The following is a 14,399-nucleotide window of genomic DNA, read 5'->3' on the forward strand; positions in this document are numbered from 1 at the left end:
GGGTAGTGGTTGCCACAGCACGAAGCTATGAAGATCAGAGGACACTTTATAGGAGGGGTATATTCTCCCTTTCCAACATATAAGTTCTAGGAATCAAACTGAGGTCATCTTGGGAGGTGGAAAGCCCCTTTATCCATCAAAACAGCTCCCTGACCACAAAACAACCCTGTTTTTGAGCCAGTGATATGGAAAAATATCTTTGCTATCCTTGAACTTGTTCATTGCATTGTCCATGCACATGTACAATATCCAGAAAAAGAAGCTATCACACATGATAACACTTGCTAGGTCTACTGAGAAACACAGAAAGATTGGAATAAGTTTTAGGCTACTTACAAGTCCCTTTTCTTAAACACTACACTCAGAAATTGTAGAGGGAAAATAAAGTTTGAGTGTGGAGAACCTTGGAGAAAATGAATACTGCTTCAGGAATAGAATGTCTGCATATCTTGATGTCACCTCATCCTTCTTCTGATGGTTGTAGTGTTAGAGAAAGGATTGACAGGAATGAGCTTCCATGATTGGAAATGATATTCTTGATATCTCTCAATAGAGCTTAGAAGGCACCATGTCAGTGCACTTCAAAAAAATGGTAATCTGTCCGTACAACAAACGATATCTGTTCACAAAATTTACCTTGTGATTTTTTCACAATTATAAGTTTTTGTGGATGATGGTTTGAGCCTGTAAACTATACAAGTCCTTTTTACTCATTAAAGACACTGAGCCTTTTTTTTTCACCATATTATTCCTTTCCTTGCTTAATTTAGTAATGGTGGTGAAATATTATCTTTTGATTATAAAAAAGGTAAAGAACTAGTGATATAAGCAGCTAGCTGTTCAGTGCACAAAAGAATTGGTTCAGCCTCATGGAAGAGATAACACAGTGATTTATTTCTCAAAAGTGGGAATTGCAATTGCTTTTCATTTTTTGAAAATAGTGTGCTTAGATGTGTCTTCAAGTAACCCTCTCAGCTATGAACAGTGCCAGGTCTCATCATGTAAGAAAACTTCATAAATAGAGAAATATAAATACTTAAGAAAATTAAAATATATCACCATGAACTTAGACACAAAACCACTATAGGTAGCTTATCATTTAATCATTTTTGGTTTCATTAATCATGATACTGTGTCACGGGTACTAGTAGACATTTTTTGTTTTATTTTGAGAGAGGCTACCATTTTCCCTCATTTAATCTTCATTGCAACCACTTACTTTTCAAAAACAGGTAAACTGAGATTTTAAAAGGTTAAGTGCTCTATAAAAGGCATAGCTATGAGCTAGATAGATGAATCAGCAGTTACCAGCACTTGTTGCTCCAACAGAGGACCTGGGTTCAATTCCTGTCACCCATGTTTGGATATAGCTCACACCTGCTTGCAACACCAGCCGAGGGGTACTGGTGTTACCCTCTGTACTCTGCAGATACCTGTATATAAATGCACACACACACATAAGCACAAACCTATATGTATAGGTATTTTTTAATATACATCTTTTCTTTAAGTCACAGCTATTTCATGACAGGAAAACAATGTAAACAAAACTCCTTAGAGCTTTTCTTAGAGGCACAGAAAACCTGAAAACATGCCTGTCAATCATAGATACTGGCTTATGTCCATTTGCACCACAAAGGTACATATACAGACTCAACTATATATAGGCAGCAGGGATTCTCACCTCATCAGCACAGGAGCACAGTGTGAGGAAGGTCCTGAGTGGTTACTGAGTGTCAACGAAAATAGTAAAAGTAAAACCTGGAGCTAGGGAGATAGCTAATCATCTGCATGCCGTGCATGGGGATCTGACTTGGAATATCCAGGTTTACCTGGATTATCTAGATAAAAGGATCCAGACCTAGTCTTGCAACCTTGTGATCCTAGCACTGGGGAGGTAGAGGAAGGCAGAACCCTGAACTCATTGGCCAGCCTTACAGAACTCCAAATAATGAGTGACTCTTGTTTCTAAGGTTGTAAACCATGTTTCTGAGGATGACACCCAAGTTTGTACCTTGTCACATACATACATACACATACATACATACATACATACATACATACATACATACATACGCCCTTTGTGCCATATGCATGCCCACATGTCTACATACATAAAAAATAAAAATGAACAAGCATTCTACCAAACAAAACTAAAGGCAGTACCCTTGCCTGGATATTGCTTCTATGTGGTATAACCACCCACATATTTAAGACATCAGTTTTCAAGAAAGAAAGTTGTGGTTTGGGTCCTTGTAATCACAAATAATTTCAGCATCTTTTAGAGTATACTGTTTAATTTTGAACCTACTTTTTTCTATCTTAGTTTTAAATGATTGTTAGTTTTCCCATAACAAAGGCAGGTTCAATTTGCTTGCATACAATAAACTTTCAGAAAGTGACACTTTAGAAATGGAGATAATGCTGAGTTCATGCTAAATTGCTGTTTGAATTAAGTTAGATTTAAAAACTGGTGCAGCAATACTCAGCACGGTCAGATGCACTGATGAAACACTTACACCAAACAAATATATTTGGATTTTATTTAATTCAGCATGATTTGGTGCTCATAAAATACCCTATCATTAGCTACTCAGCACAAAAGTGATGCGGAGTTCTCTCTCTCTAACCTCAGGTTAATCTTCTTAATTAAAACATTATCTCGTTTAATGACAATTTAGTTGCCAGTAAAACAAGGTTAATTATTATTGAGGCTTGCATTTCAGAATCATGGAGGAAGGGATTCTGTGGATTTGCAGTCTTTGTGGCAAATGGGACTGTTGAAAGCAAGGAGATGAGCTCTCTAATTTGCACAATCTCTGAATGATTCGAATATTAAAGGGTGCAAATGAACTCTCTAGGTTTGCTTAATTCCAAACCCCACGGAAAAGTAAAAATGTAACTGAGATTGTGAAATGCTGAATAGCCAAATTTATGAGGCAGCCTGATGCTTCACTGAGGTACCTTTATATAAAAATGGCCTCATGTGTACAATTTTTAATTTGGAAGCTGATTGGGGTATCAGTCATCCTGCACAGGTGCAAATTTACAGTTTCAGTGGCAGAATGATCTAAGTTTGTGTGTCTTTTACAAGGTAAAACATAAACTATTCGTAAGAGTTCACAGAAAGATCCAATCTAACTTAATATCCTTATTTGTCAAGTTAGTGTATTAAATTATAAAATATAAGCACAAATTTGTCTAACAATAAAACACAAATCATTTTAGCACATTGCCATATCCTCTTTTAGATAGCTTATTTAGACATCTCTTTGTTAGTTAATATAACAAAACTATGACATTTTATCCAAAGAAAAAAACATTTTTTTCCTCATGGTATCTGCTTTCTGACACATTCTCAGAGGACTAGTTGTCTCAGTTTTTAAAACTAAGTAAATTGTGCATCAGAATTTTAATCACATACTTTATGGTACGTTAGAGAAGAGCCAACATTTGAATTTAGATTCCTCTGACTCACATAAAACACGTTCCAGTCATAGCAGTGATCATGTCAACTATGTGCTGAAGGTAGGCATCATTCCCTCTGGAACATTCTCATGAAAACTAACTTCTAACAGATAGTGAGGTGTGCTTAGATAGAAAAATGACAGGTATATTTATGGATAGATGATAGATAGACAGATAGATAGATAGATAGATAGATAGATAGATAGATAGATAATGATATAGCAGCTAATATTTGACAGAGAAAGGATAGGCTGTATAAGATATGTAGATGAGATAGGTTATAGATGAGACATATTGGAAGATACTGGTAGATAGATTGATAATAGATGATAGATCACAGAGAAATTATAGTGTGCTGAATAGTTTTATGTCAACTTAACACAAGCTTATGTCATTTGAGGATGGAACCTCAATTAAGAAAATATCTCCATCAGATCAACTGGTAGGCAAGCTTAAAGGGCATTTTCATAATTAGTAATTAATGGGGGCTTGCCCAGCCTATTGTGGGTGGTGGCATCCCAAGCTGGTGGTCCTGGGTTCCATCGGAAAGCAGGCTGAGCTAGCCAAGGGGAGCCAGCCAATAAGCAGCACACTTCTGTGGCTGCTGCATTAGCTTCTGCCTCCTGATTCTTGCTTTATGTGAGTCACTGTCCTCACTGCCTTTGATAATGAATGGTTATATGGAACTGTGAGCAAAATAAACTGATTCCTCCAAAAACTGCTTTTGGTCATGGAGTATCATTACAGTAATAGTAATTCCAACTGAAACAGATTATATATGGTGAATAGAGAATAATATTTGATAAATAGATGTCAGACCATAGATGAATGATATTATGTGATGGATTGATAGACTATAAATAGACAACTAGATAGATGACAGATGAAACATAATAGATAAATTGATGATAGATAAATAGAAAAAACAAAGATATAATAAGATATGACAGATACAGATGATTTATGTTATAGATATGTTAGATTGTAGATAGTTGACAAATAGTAAATGTGTGACTTGGATAAAAGATTAATATGTGGCTAATATATGATGAACAGATGGTAATAGGTGAGTGACATTAGATAATAAATGACAAATAGTTGATAAATATATGATACAGATAATAGATGGTTATAGGTAACAGATAGAGGATATAAAACTTTTAAACAGTTTATTTTATCACAATAGGTTACTGATGAGGTGGCTCTGTAGTTAAAACACAGATACTATTGCAGATACAGCAACAAGGAGGGCATAGGCCCTCCCCTGAATGATATGATGGACTTTGAAGGTCCCCTGTGGAGGGCCTCACTATCCTGGGGAAGGAGTTGGGGGAAGGGTTGGGGGGGTTGTTGGGGAACATGGGAGGATGGGAGGGCAAAGGAATGGGGGGATGGATATGTAACTATGAGATATGAGTAGTAATTAAAGAATTTAAATTTTTAAAAGGTTAAAAAAAAAACAAAACAGATACTTAGTTCCACACCTGGACATTCTGATTCTGGGACCAGGACTTCTGGCAATGAAGAGTCTGTATGTTCAAGTTACAAAAGAGAACTTTAAATTTTACTTGATCCACCTTGGGAAATAATAAAACAAAAACATAAATTAATTATAGTCCCAAAAATTGTCTCATTACTCATGGCAATCCTTTAGTAAAAGCCTTTCCTGACCACTTTTTTTGTTTGTTTGTTTTGGCTCCAAAGTTCTAGTTTGCTTGTGACACATGTGAAGAGATGTGTCAATCTCCTGTGGTAACCAAATCAAACAGTCGCTAAGGGGCCTACACACTCTGAGTGGAATACATCATGTTGTCTCAAGCTTTGGCTTGTTTCAGACTTTGTGTCAGTCCCTTGAGCATGGATTTTTTTTTTTTTTTGCAGTCCTTAAACAAGCTAGATCTCCTTCTTGCAGTTTTTAACTCGTCATTTTTAATTCTTTTTCCTGTTCTCTATATCACATGCACTCTTTTCAAGCCTCACCACACCACGAGGATAGTTGCATATGGTTTAGCACCATGTTAGGCTAGATCAACTGTTTTGATGCATCATTTATCAATGCGGACACACTTTTTTTAGGTTTCCTTTACCATTTTTCATGTGTGTGTGCTGAGTGCATGTGTATATCTCTGCATGTTTCGGATGCATGTGTATATGTATGCAGAGGTTAGTGTCAGATATCATCCTATATTGCTCTTTCACCTTATTCATGGAGGTAAGGTCTCCCGATCAAACCCAGAGCTCATTGAAATGGCTAGAGTTATCTGCCAGCTTTTTCTGTGTATCCCTTTCCATTTTATGTGGCTGGAATTTCATTGCATTAATGGGCCCAATCATTTTTTTAAGCTGTACTGATTACAAAATAGATGACCAATATATTTAAATGATCCTTTGAGGGGCAGAGGTACCCCTCTCTGAGTCTGTGTAAAGAAGAGATGGCCACAAAACATTCCTGGTATTTATTTAGGTTTGGGGGAGACAAACTCATGTACTCAAGTTTGCTTGACACATGATCTAACCACTTAGCAATCTTCCCAGGCCCAGCATGAGATCATTCTTTCATTCCCCAATGCAAGTTGGTTGAGATTATTTGAGAGAGTTCACCTTAATTTGTCTATCTAGCTCATAGAGTATTTGACCACCATTTTTTTTGTCATGGCTTGGAGTTATAGAAGGCACAACTAGTATGTGTGTTTAAGACTCAGTTCTCTCAGTATTAGGGATTATACTTTAGCATCTCTATTTTCATCTAGAGAATGATTAGAATAATCTTTGTACTGAAGTAGGGATATTTAGTGACAAATCTAGGTCATGAGCCTTTAGAACATGTCACAAACTAGAAGTGTACCAACTACCATATGTTGTAGCTATTGTTCCTTTAATGGAATTTTGATTAACTGAAACCAAATTATATATGCACTTCTACTTTTCCTGCCACAGACTCAGTGAGGGCTGTTTCTGCACCTCTCAAGGGTCATTTAAAAATATGAGTCACCCATTTAGTAATCAGTAAAGCTTAAAGAGAAAGATGGCACATTAATGCAATGGACTACTTTATACTCATTTGAATTTTAAACATGTGGTATCTGATGCATGTGGGTAAGATTTTTAATATTTCTGCATTTATTTTAAATTACATTTTATTTATATCTGTGTGTGCATGTGTGTGTGTGTGTGTGTGTGTGTGTGTGTGTTGGTACACATGTCCCTTGCACATATATGGGTCAGAGGATAACTTGAAACAACCTGTTCTGGGTAAGATTTCTATAATTCTGGTGGGTGGGATTTCCCTTGCTTTCCCCCCTCCTGTACCCTTCCCTTTTTTCCCTGTCCCCTTCCCTTTCCTCTCTCTTTATATTTTCTATTCCATTTCCTTCCTTTCCTCTCATCTTTACAACTGACTTCTTTCCCTTTTGCTTTTCTTCCCTTTTCTTCCCTCTCCTTGTGGCCAGTGCAAAGCTTCGTACTCCAGTTCATGTGACCAGTCACTTGGTATACTGGCTGTTTTGCCTGCTCATTCCTTCTGAAACTCTCAGAAAGGAGCACAGACAAACCTCCTAATGAATGCAGCCACTCTGATTTCCTATAACCTTTGTCTGACAAAAATGCTCCAGAAGCAGCAATCTACAAAAAACAATTGAAAGTAATCAAGTGGTTGAATGTGAAAACCATTTCTATTTCAGAGAAATTGAACTTTTCATCCCCAGTAAAATACACACACACGTATACACACACACACACACACACACACACACACACACTTTAAAGTTTCTCTTCTTTCTTTGTTTGAATGTAGTCTAATGCTTACATATTACATATTACAACTTTTATTTTCTCAAAGGCAGGTCAAGTGAACCCAACAGTGAAATTGTACGTTGTAAACCTATATGGACCAACTCATACTTTGGAGCTGATGCCGCCCGACATTTTTAAATCAAGGTAAGCAATTTCAATTCCACTTTTAAGCAGAAATAGATATTTTCCACCCAATTATCATTTTGTTGCAATTTAGAAAATGATGTGATCAGTGCCACAATTCCACTTGAAAATGAAGTGGAGGTTGCCTCCATCGGATGGGAATGAAGTCATTCTGGTTGTCTGGCTGCTCCTAAGAAGTATTTAGTTTCAAGGTGACTAGAGGTACCACAAAATGACGAAAGCTGTTGATGATTGGGTCTTTGGCTGGAGATGTGAAGGAGAGAATAGAGAGGTTAATTTTCTACTGAATTTTCTTCTAGAGAATAGTTGTTCCATTCTTTTTAAATGGCACTCTTCAGAAGGCTGGAATCAGGGACTGGGACTGCAGCTCAGTTGGCAGAGTGACTGCCTGACACGGTCAAAGTTCTGGTTTGTGTAAATCCCTAAAAGTAACTATATATACTGATACATAGCTACAGTCCCAGTCCTTGAGAAGGGGCACTGGGATGATTAGAAGTACAAGATCATCCTCAGTTACATAAGGAATTCTAGGTCAGCCTGGGCAACTTGAGCCCTGGGGGGAAAACTAAATTAAAAGAACAAATTCTATCTGTAATGTATATAGCTTACCTTACTTTATCCCACAACTTTCCAATACACTACTTGGTGTTCTTCTGTAAGCAGAATGTTTAAATGAAATATGATTTATTTTAATATCAGAAGCCTTTATATTTATAATGTTTGAACAGGACCCAGGGAGATGACTCAGTAGGTAATCTCATGAACAAATGGTATAGATCCCCAGGACACATATAGAGATATATGTAATAATGTGTGCCTGTAGTCCCAGTTCACCTGCAGTGAGATGGGAGCCAGGAACAAGAGCATAACTGGAAGCTCTTGGACCAACAAGCCTGGAGGCCATGGTGGCAAACAAAAGGAGGGCATGCTTCAAACATGATACAAGGAGGTGAATGGCATCTAAGGTTGTCCTCTTATCCCCTCCACCAACACATACACTATGGCATGCACATACCTGAATGAGCACTGAAAATAGGTACATATGATATGTGTCCAAAGCATAAATTTTGGTATTGGAAACATCTTCAGCACCAACCAGGTGATTACTTATATGTTGAAGTCCTAAATGTCTCAAGCTTCTAAAGAGCTTCATTCAGTGTCATAGTCAAAGTCCTTGAGATGAATATAGTAGTTAATCTTGAAGAGTGGTCTCACTATTCACATGTAATATGCCTGCCTTTGTCCTTTTCAGTCTATCAAACAACCACTTTTGTGTAGGTGTGTGTTGTTTGCATTGAAGTTTCATATATATATATATATATATATATATATATGTGTGTGTGTGTGTGTGTGTGTGTGTGTGTGTGTGTGTGTGTGTGTGTGTATGTGAGTAACATAGTCCACACTCTGTGTGTGTTTGTGTGTGTGTGTGTGTGTGTGTCATAATCTACAATGTTTTAGGTGAGATGGAGCTAAGCTTAATGACTTCTATAATCAACCCAAAGTTTCTTATAGTAGAGAAAATGATTTGAATGACATATTTAGGAAAATTTAGTCAGAGTTGGGCATATTTACAGATAACACACTCTAATATATATGGAAGATATTTAAAAACATAATAGAATTCATGTAGCACTTCTGATTAAAGGCCCTCTTTATTTTTTTAATTAATGGAGAAGATGAAACTCAGAAGGAATGAATGTCTGTGATAGAATCTTAGCCTCAATTGGGAGCATAAGTCCAAAGAGATAACACCATTTCATCTAGTTTCAGAGTACTTTATCCACTTTAAAGTGAAAGCAACTTAAAGTTCAGGATTGAAAGATATGATGTAGTAGGGCTGAATGAACAAAACAGAAAGTTCTGTTTCTGGGTTTGATCTACCAGTCATGAGTAAATTAGTCACAAGAAGCATGTACACCTGTGAAAGATAGAGCCAGCTCTCATCTTATCACAGACTATACCAGGCTTTCTTTTCAGCAACCAACCAGCTCCCAAATTATGACATGGAGAAATATTATTAGTTTTGAATGCTCAGCCTTAGCTTAGCTCTTATTTTAATCTGTTTCTCTTTATAATTTGCTTTGAGAATTTTTACCCACCCTCTCTCTCTCTCTCTCTTACTCTCTCTCCATATATAAATATATCTTACTTTCCTGCTTTCTCCGAGACTGGCTGGAAGCCATGTGCATCCCTCTCTCTCCCATATTCTCTCTTCTTTTGTCTCTCTTGAGCCTGGATGTCTCCTCCTGTTTATACTCTCTGTCTGCCATCCCTGAGTAGCCCTCTCTTGCCTAGCTATTGGCCATTCAGCTTTTTAATAGAACTATCAGGGGCCTTGGGCCGGCAAGATGAAACAAATGCAACAAATATTTAGATAATTAATTTCAGGACAAACAAATGTAACTTACCTTTACATTGTTAAACAATTGAAGCATAAACCTTCACATATTTAATAAACATTCTGCAGCATAAACAAATGTAACACATCTTTGTCTAGTTAAAATAATATTTTGCAACAACAGACAGGGAGGGGCACCATAAGAGTAACCCAGCAGCCCAGGAACTATTGGTAGGCAATAGCTACTGAGGGTAAAGGAGTCACTTTCCTTAGGGGATGAGGCTTCTGAGTGTATGGCAGGCTCCCATAGGTGATCGTATAGGCATGGACATGGAGGCAGCACTAAGGGGGTTCACTGAGATTTTTTAAAATAACTTGAAGCTGGCAAGGAAATGTAGTGGGGTGGGCAGGTGAGCAATTGGAGGGGAAGGAAGGGGGTATTGATTTTAACAAAATGCATTATATATATATATATATATATATATGTGTGTGTGTGTGTGTGTGTGTGTGTGTGAGAGAGAGAGAGAGAGAGAGAGAGAGAAATTCTCAAACAATAAAAGGTGAAGCAATGCTAGAGATTATGATATATATATATATATATATATATATATATATTCTTATGTATATATTAAGTTTAAGTCCATTTCCCCTTTTCCTTGGTTGTTTTACAATCAAACTAAACAGATAATGCAGCTGTCTTGATAGGCCTTCCCAGCATTCATGAAGTCTTTGGTTTCATGATAAACACCACAAAATAGAGGTGTGGCAAGCCATGCCTGTAGCTCCAGCCTTGGGATATGCAAGCAGAAGGTTCTCAGAAGTTCAAGGTCATCCTTGGTGTTCTAGCAAGTCTTAGTCAATCTGTGATATATGAGACCTCATCTCAAAACAAAAGAAATCAAAATGACAATGAAGATGAAGGGAAAGAGGAAGAAGTTAGGGTGGAGCCCAGGGAACTTAGAAAGGGGCCACTGTGGGTGGAAAGAAATGTTGAGGAAGTGGTGTGGAAAGTGAAAGAGAGATTCCAGTTGGGAACAGCAAAGAGTTGGGGGCGGGTGGGGGGGATGCATGTAGGGCTAGCAAAAATGAACTGATGGTTGGGGTGTCTGAAAAATGACATAAGGACACTTTTCAAGACCCTTAATGGTACTCTGTTCCCATCAATTCTTAGCAGTCAACATTCCAGCTTGCATCAGGGAAGGGCTCACAGGCTCCATCTATAGTTGAAGAACTCTGGGAATTCTATGTCTGCTGAAGGAAGGAGAGTCAATTTACATCAGGAATGAACAAAATTAGGTTTCTCATATTCAAATGATCAGCCCTATGCCCATTTACATGCAGGCAGTATCAGCTGGACTCAATGGTGTGCGTGTGAGTGTGTGTGTATGTGTAGATATACAAACAAATAGAAGACATGGATTTAAGAGGAGCATGTGGGGATTCATAGAAGAGCTGGAATTGGAGAGAGAGGGGGGGTATGATAAATACACATTACACTGGTGTATTAAATTCTAGAAAGCAATTGAAAATAAACTAATTTACATTCAAGACAGTATTTGGTAACTTGGGGACATTCATTTTTTTTTCTATAACCTCTACCTCCATTTCCCTTCTTCATTTTATTTATTAATTTTCACTTATTCATTTTGTGTCATCAAGGTACATGGACCATGCATGCAGGATGTCTTCAACATCAATTATTTTTGTACACATTGTATCATTATTAAGCTTATCCCTATTTTAAATGCAGCTGTGTTGGTTCTGGATAGAATGTAGCTCAAAGGGACATAAAGTAATTGCCCAATTCCCTTCCAGTATCCCCAGAACCAGACCCAGTGGGAAGTGAGATGGTGCATATCACCTGGAGAAGTAGAGCTGTTTTCCAAATGCTTGCACTATTAGCTAAAAGTATTTCAAACACTAGTTGCTGTTTCTAAAAAAAACTTAGGTCAGAAGTTCAATGTATTACTTTAGAGCTAGTAAAAATATTCTTTTATGGTGAATCTTGAAGACATTAGTAACCATCACATTCATTTGAGAAAAATATGAGTTGTCTTTTTAAATTTTTGTTCTGTGTATACACATGTGTGGAGATGTTTTGTAGAGGCCTGAGGACATCTCTGGAATTGGTTCTCTCCTTCCGCCACCTGGGTCCTAGGTATTGAACTTTAGTTGCCACAGTTGGCAGCAAATACATCTACACTCTGAGCTGGCTTGCTGGCCCTGCATCATTATCTGTTTGGTTCTCCTCACTCAGTGTCTTTTAGCATGCATTTACCTATTAAAGGTTTTCTATTATCGCCTGCATCACTGATGTGACTCTAGGACTGTGCCTGTCATCTGTGCTTAATGGTGCTGTGCTGTCTCTTCCCACTTCCTTGGCATATGTCTAGACTGAATTTCTAATTCTTCCAAGAAGTGTCTGTACTTTTGGGAAAGACTAACTCATTCATTTATCTGTTTCCATTAATACAACTGAAAGGACCTTTTTTAGAGTGATGTATAATATTAACAAAACTTAGGATGCATCTACTCTGAGTCTGTAGGGAGAGCCATTATAATGTACTTAGGGTAGATTTCCTTCGCACGCTTAAAGACAATGGCATGTATAGGTACACAGATATTGGGAAGAGACAATAGTGATTACACAGTAAACTAATGACAATACAAGCATGAGGCTGGGGAGATGACTCAGTCAATAAACTGCTTGTTCTACAAACAGGAAGGTCTTGAGTTTGATCCCCTGAACTCAGATTAAAAAAAAAAATACAGGAAGAGTGGTCCATACTTATAATCTTAGCAATGATACAGCAGAAAAATGCAGATCCCTTGGGCTTGCTGGATAGTCTGAATTGGTGAGCCCTTGGGCTACTTAGAAACCCTGTGGCAAATAATGACGACGATGATGATGATGATGATGATGGAGAGTGACTAAGGAGGAAAATGAAGGTTGAATTATGTCCCCATCATACATATTATACTCATGTTTACACATCCACATACTTATATCCAGATAGGAAGGAAGGAAAGAAGGAAGGAATGAAGGAATGAAAGCAGACAGTACAGAAGACTGCTAACAGAGGTCCAATTGCCAGCACACCCATTTTAAAGTGATTCTACCCATCCACAAACTTATATGCAGAAAAGAAAAAAGGAAGGGAGGGAGGGTAGAAGACAGGGAGAGAGGGAGGAAGCAAGGAAGGATGAAGGCAGACAAACAGTAAGAAATACAGCTAAAAGAGATCCAACTACCAACACACACCCATCTTGAGGTAATTCTGCGACTCCATTCCACATACCCTTTGGACAATTCTGTCTCCTAAGCCAGGACACGCTGTGATAGAAAGTCACCAATGTGTAGAGTAGTTTCCTTTTAATCTTCTTGTCTTTGTTCTATGACTCAGTCTATGTTTATGATTTAACAGAGTGTCTGATAAAAATCAAGGTGAGTTGTGAACCTGAGAACTTAAGGTCAAATCAGTGTGGAATCAGGAAGTGATTCAGCTAGTATACTCGTATTTCCTCAATTCCTAAGTGTCACGTGCTCTAATTTCCATGTTGTGTGTGTGCAACAATTTAGTGAAATTTCCATTACTTGGAAACTGTTCCTTTTAAAACTGCAAATTTGTATTCAGAAATAGTTGTTCAGATTTTAGATGTCAAGTAGAAAGTGCTGCTTATGTATGAATACGTATACTAGGGTAGTCGTATTAAATTTTTGTAAGCACGAGTAACAGGTATAAAATAATCAAATCATTTAGTCAAAGATCAATATAAGTGTTGGATCACAAAATACTTTATATTGAATTTTCACATCTAAATTTACATCCACTTAAAAATACCATTTACCAGCAGTGTGCTATTAGGATTTGAGTTGTTCTACAAATATCAAAGCTTTTTTGGAAGTCACATAGACCAGGATATGCAATAAACCAGGATATGCATAGACCAGGATAAAGTGTATCTCTTTCTTTGAATAGATTTTGAAGACTTTTCTAAGAGCACTTCAGACAAATATTTGAATTCTGTTAGTTTTATTGTTTCTTTTAAAAGATATTCATGTTATTTTCACATCTCAATTTGCCCCACATGGTTCAGTTTAGGTAATTGAGACAAAATTTTATGTAGGATCAAAATCAATTTGTTGATATAGACTTTTCTCCCCAAAGCTGTAGACTCTTTGATTTTACAATTATTGATAAATACCTAAAATCTTAATGTTAATTTTAATATAATTTGTGGCACGATTTGTAAATCTTTATGGTATTCATATTAAATTTGATATAACTTTAGCCATTTATAACTGCCATTCAGGAATATCTATTGTCACAATTCAGCCTTTCTTTTCCTGGTTGTATGTGGGACACACAATTCTTTTTTCTCAAAGCATAATTGTATAACAGGTTGAAGCTTACCTTTTGTTTCTGTGTCTGTATATATTGCAATGTTTGTATGTATGAGTGTGTATGACTTCAACTCCCTTCCTGTGTTTCTGTGACACACATTCCAGAGCCACCTCTCCAGAACTTTTAGGCATATTTGAGGTTATAATGCCAAATATTGCATATTCAAAATAACTTTCTTAAAACAGAACATTGAAAGTGGAATAGGACACTCTTCCTTGTAGGACTCTTAGACCAGTGAGTTGGCCAAA

The 14,399-nt window shown here is 37.2% G+C and overlaps 1 protein-coding gene across 1 annotated transcript in view; it reads left to right on the forward strand.

Annotated features, from left to right (window-relative positions):
- Dpp10 (dipeptidyl peptidase like 10) overlaps positions 1 to 14,399 on the forward strand; it is a 512,276-nt gene that overhangs the window by 412,653 nt on the left and 85,224 nt on the right. The window contains exon 10 of the mRNA XM_035445836.1: positions 7,307 to 7,404. Coding sequence (XP_035301727.1) covers positions 7,307 to 7,404 — 98 coding nt within the window. The remainder of the gene's footprint in view (positions 1 to 7,306; positions 7,405 to 14,399) is intronic.

Source organism: Cricetulus griseus, chromosome 5 (assembly GCF_003668045.3).
Source record: "Cricetulus griseus strain 17A/GY chromosome 5, alternate assembly CriGri-PICRH-1.0, whole genome shotgun sequence".
Lineage (NCBI taxonomy): Eukaryota > Metazoa > Chordata > Mammalia > Rodentia > Cricetidae > Cricetulus > Cricetulus griseus.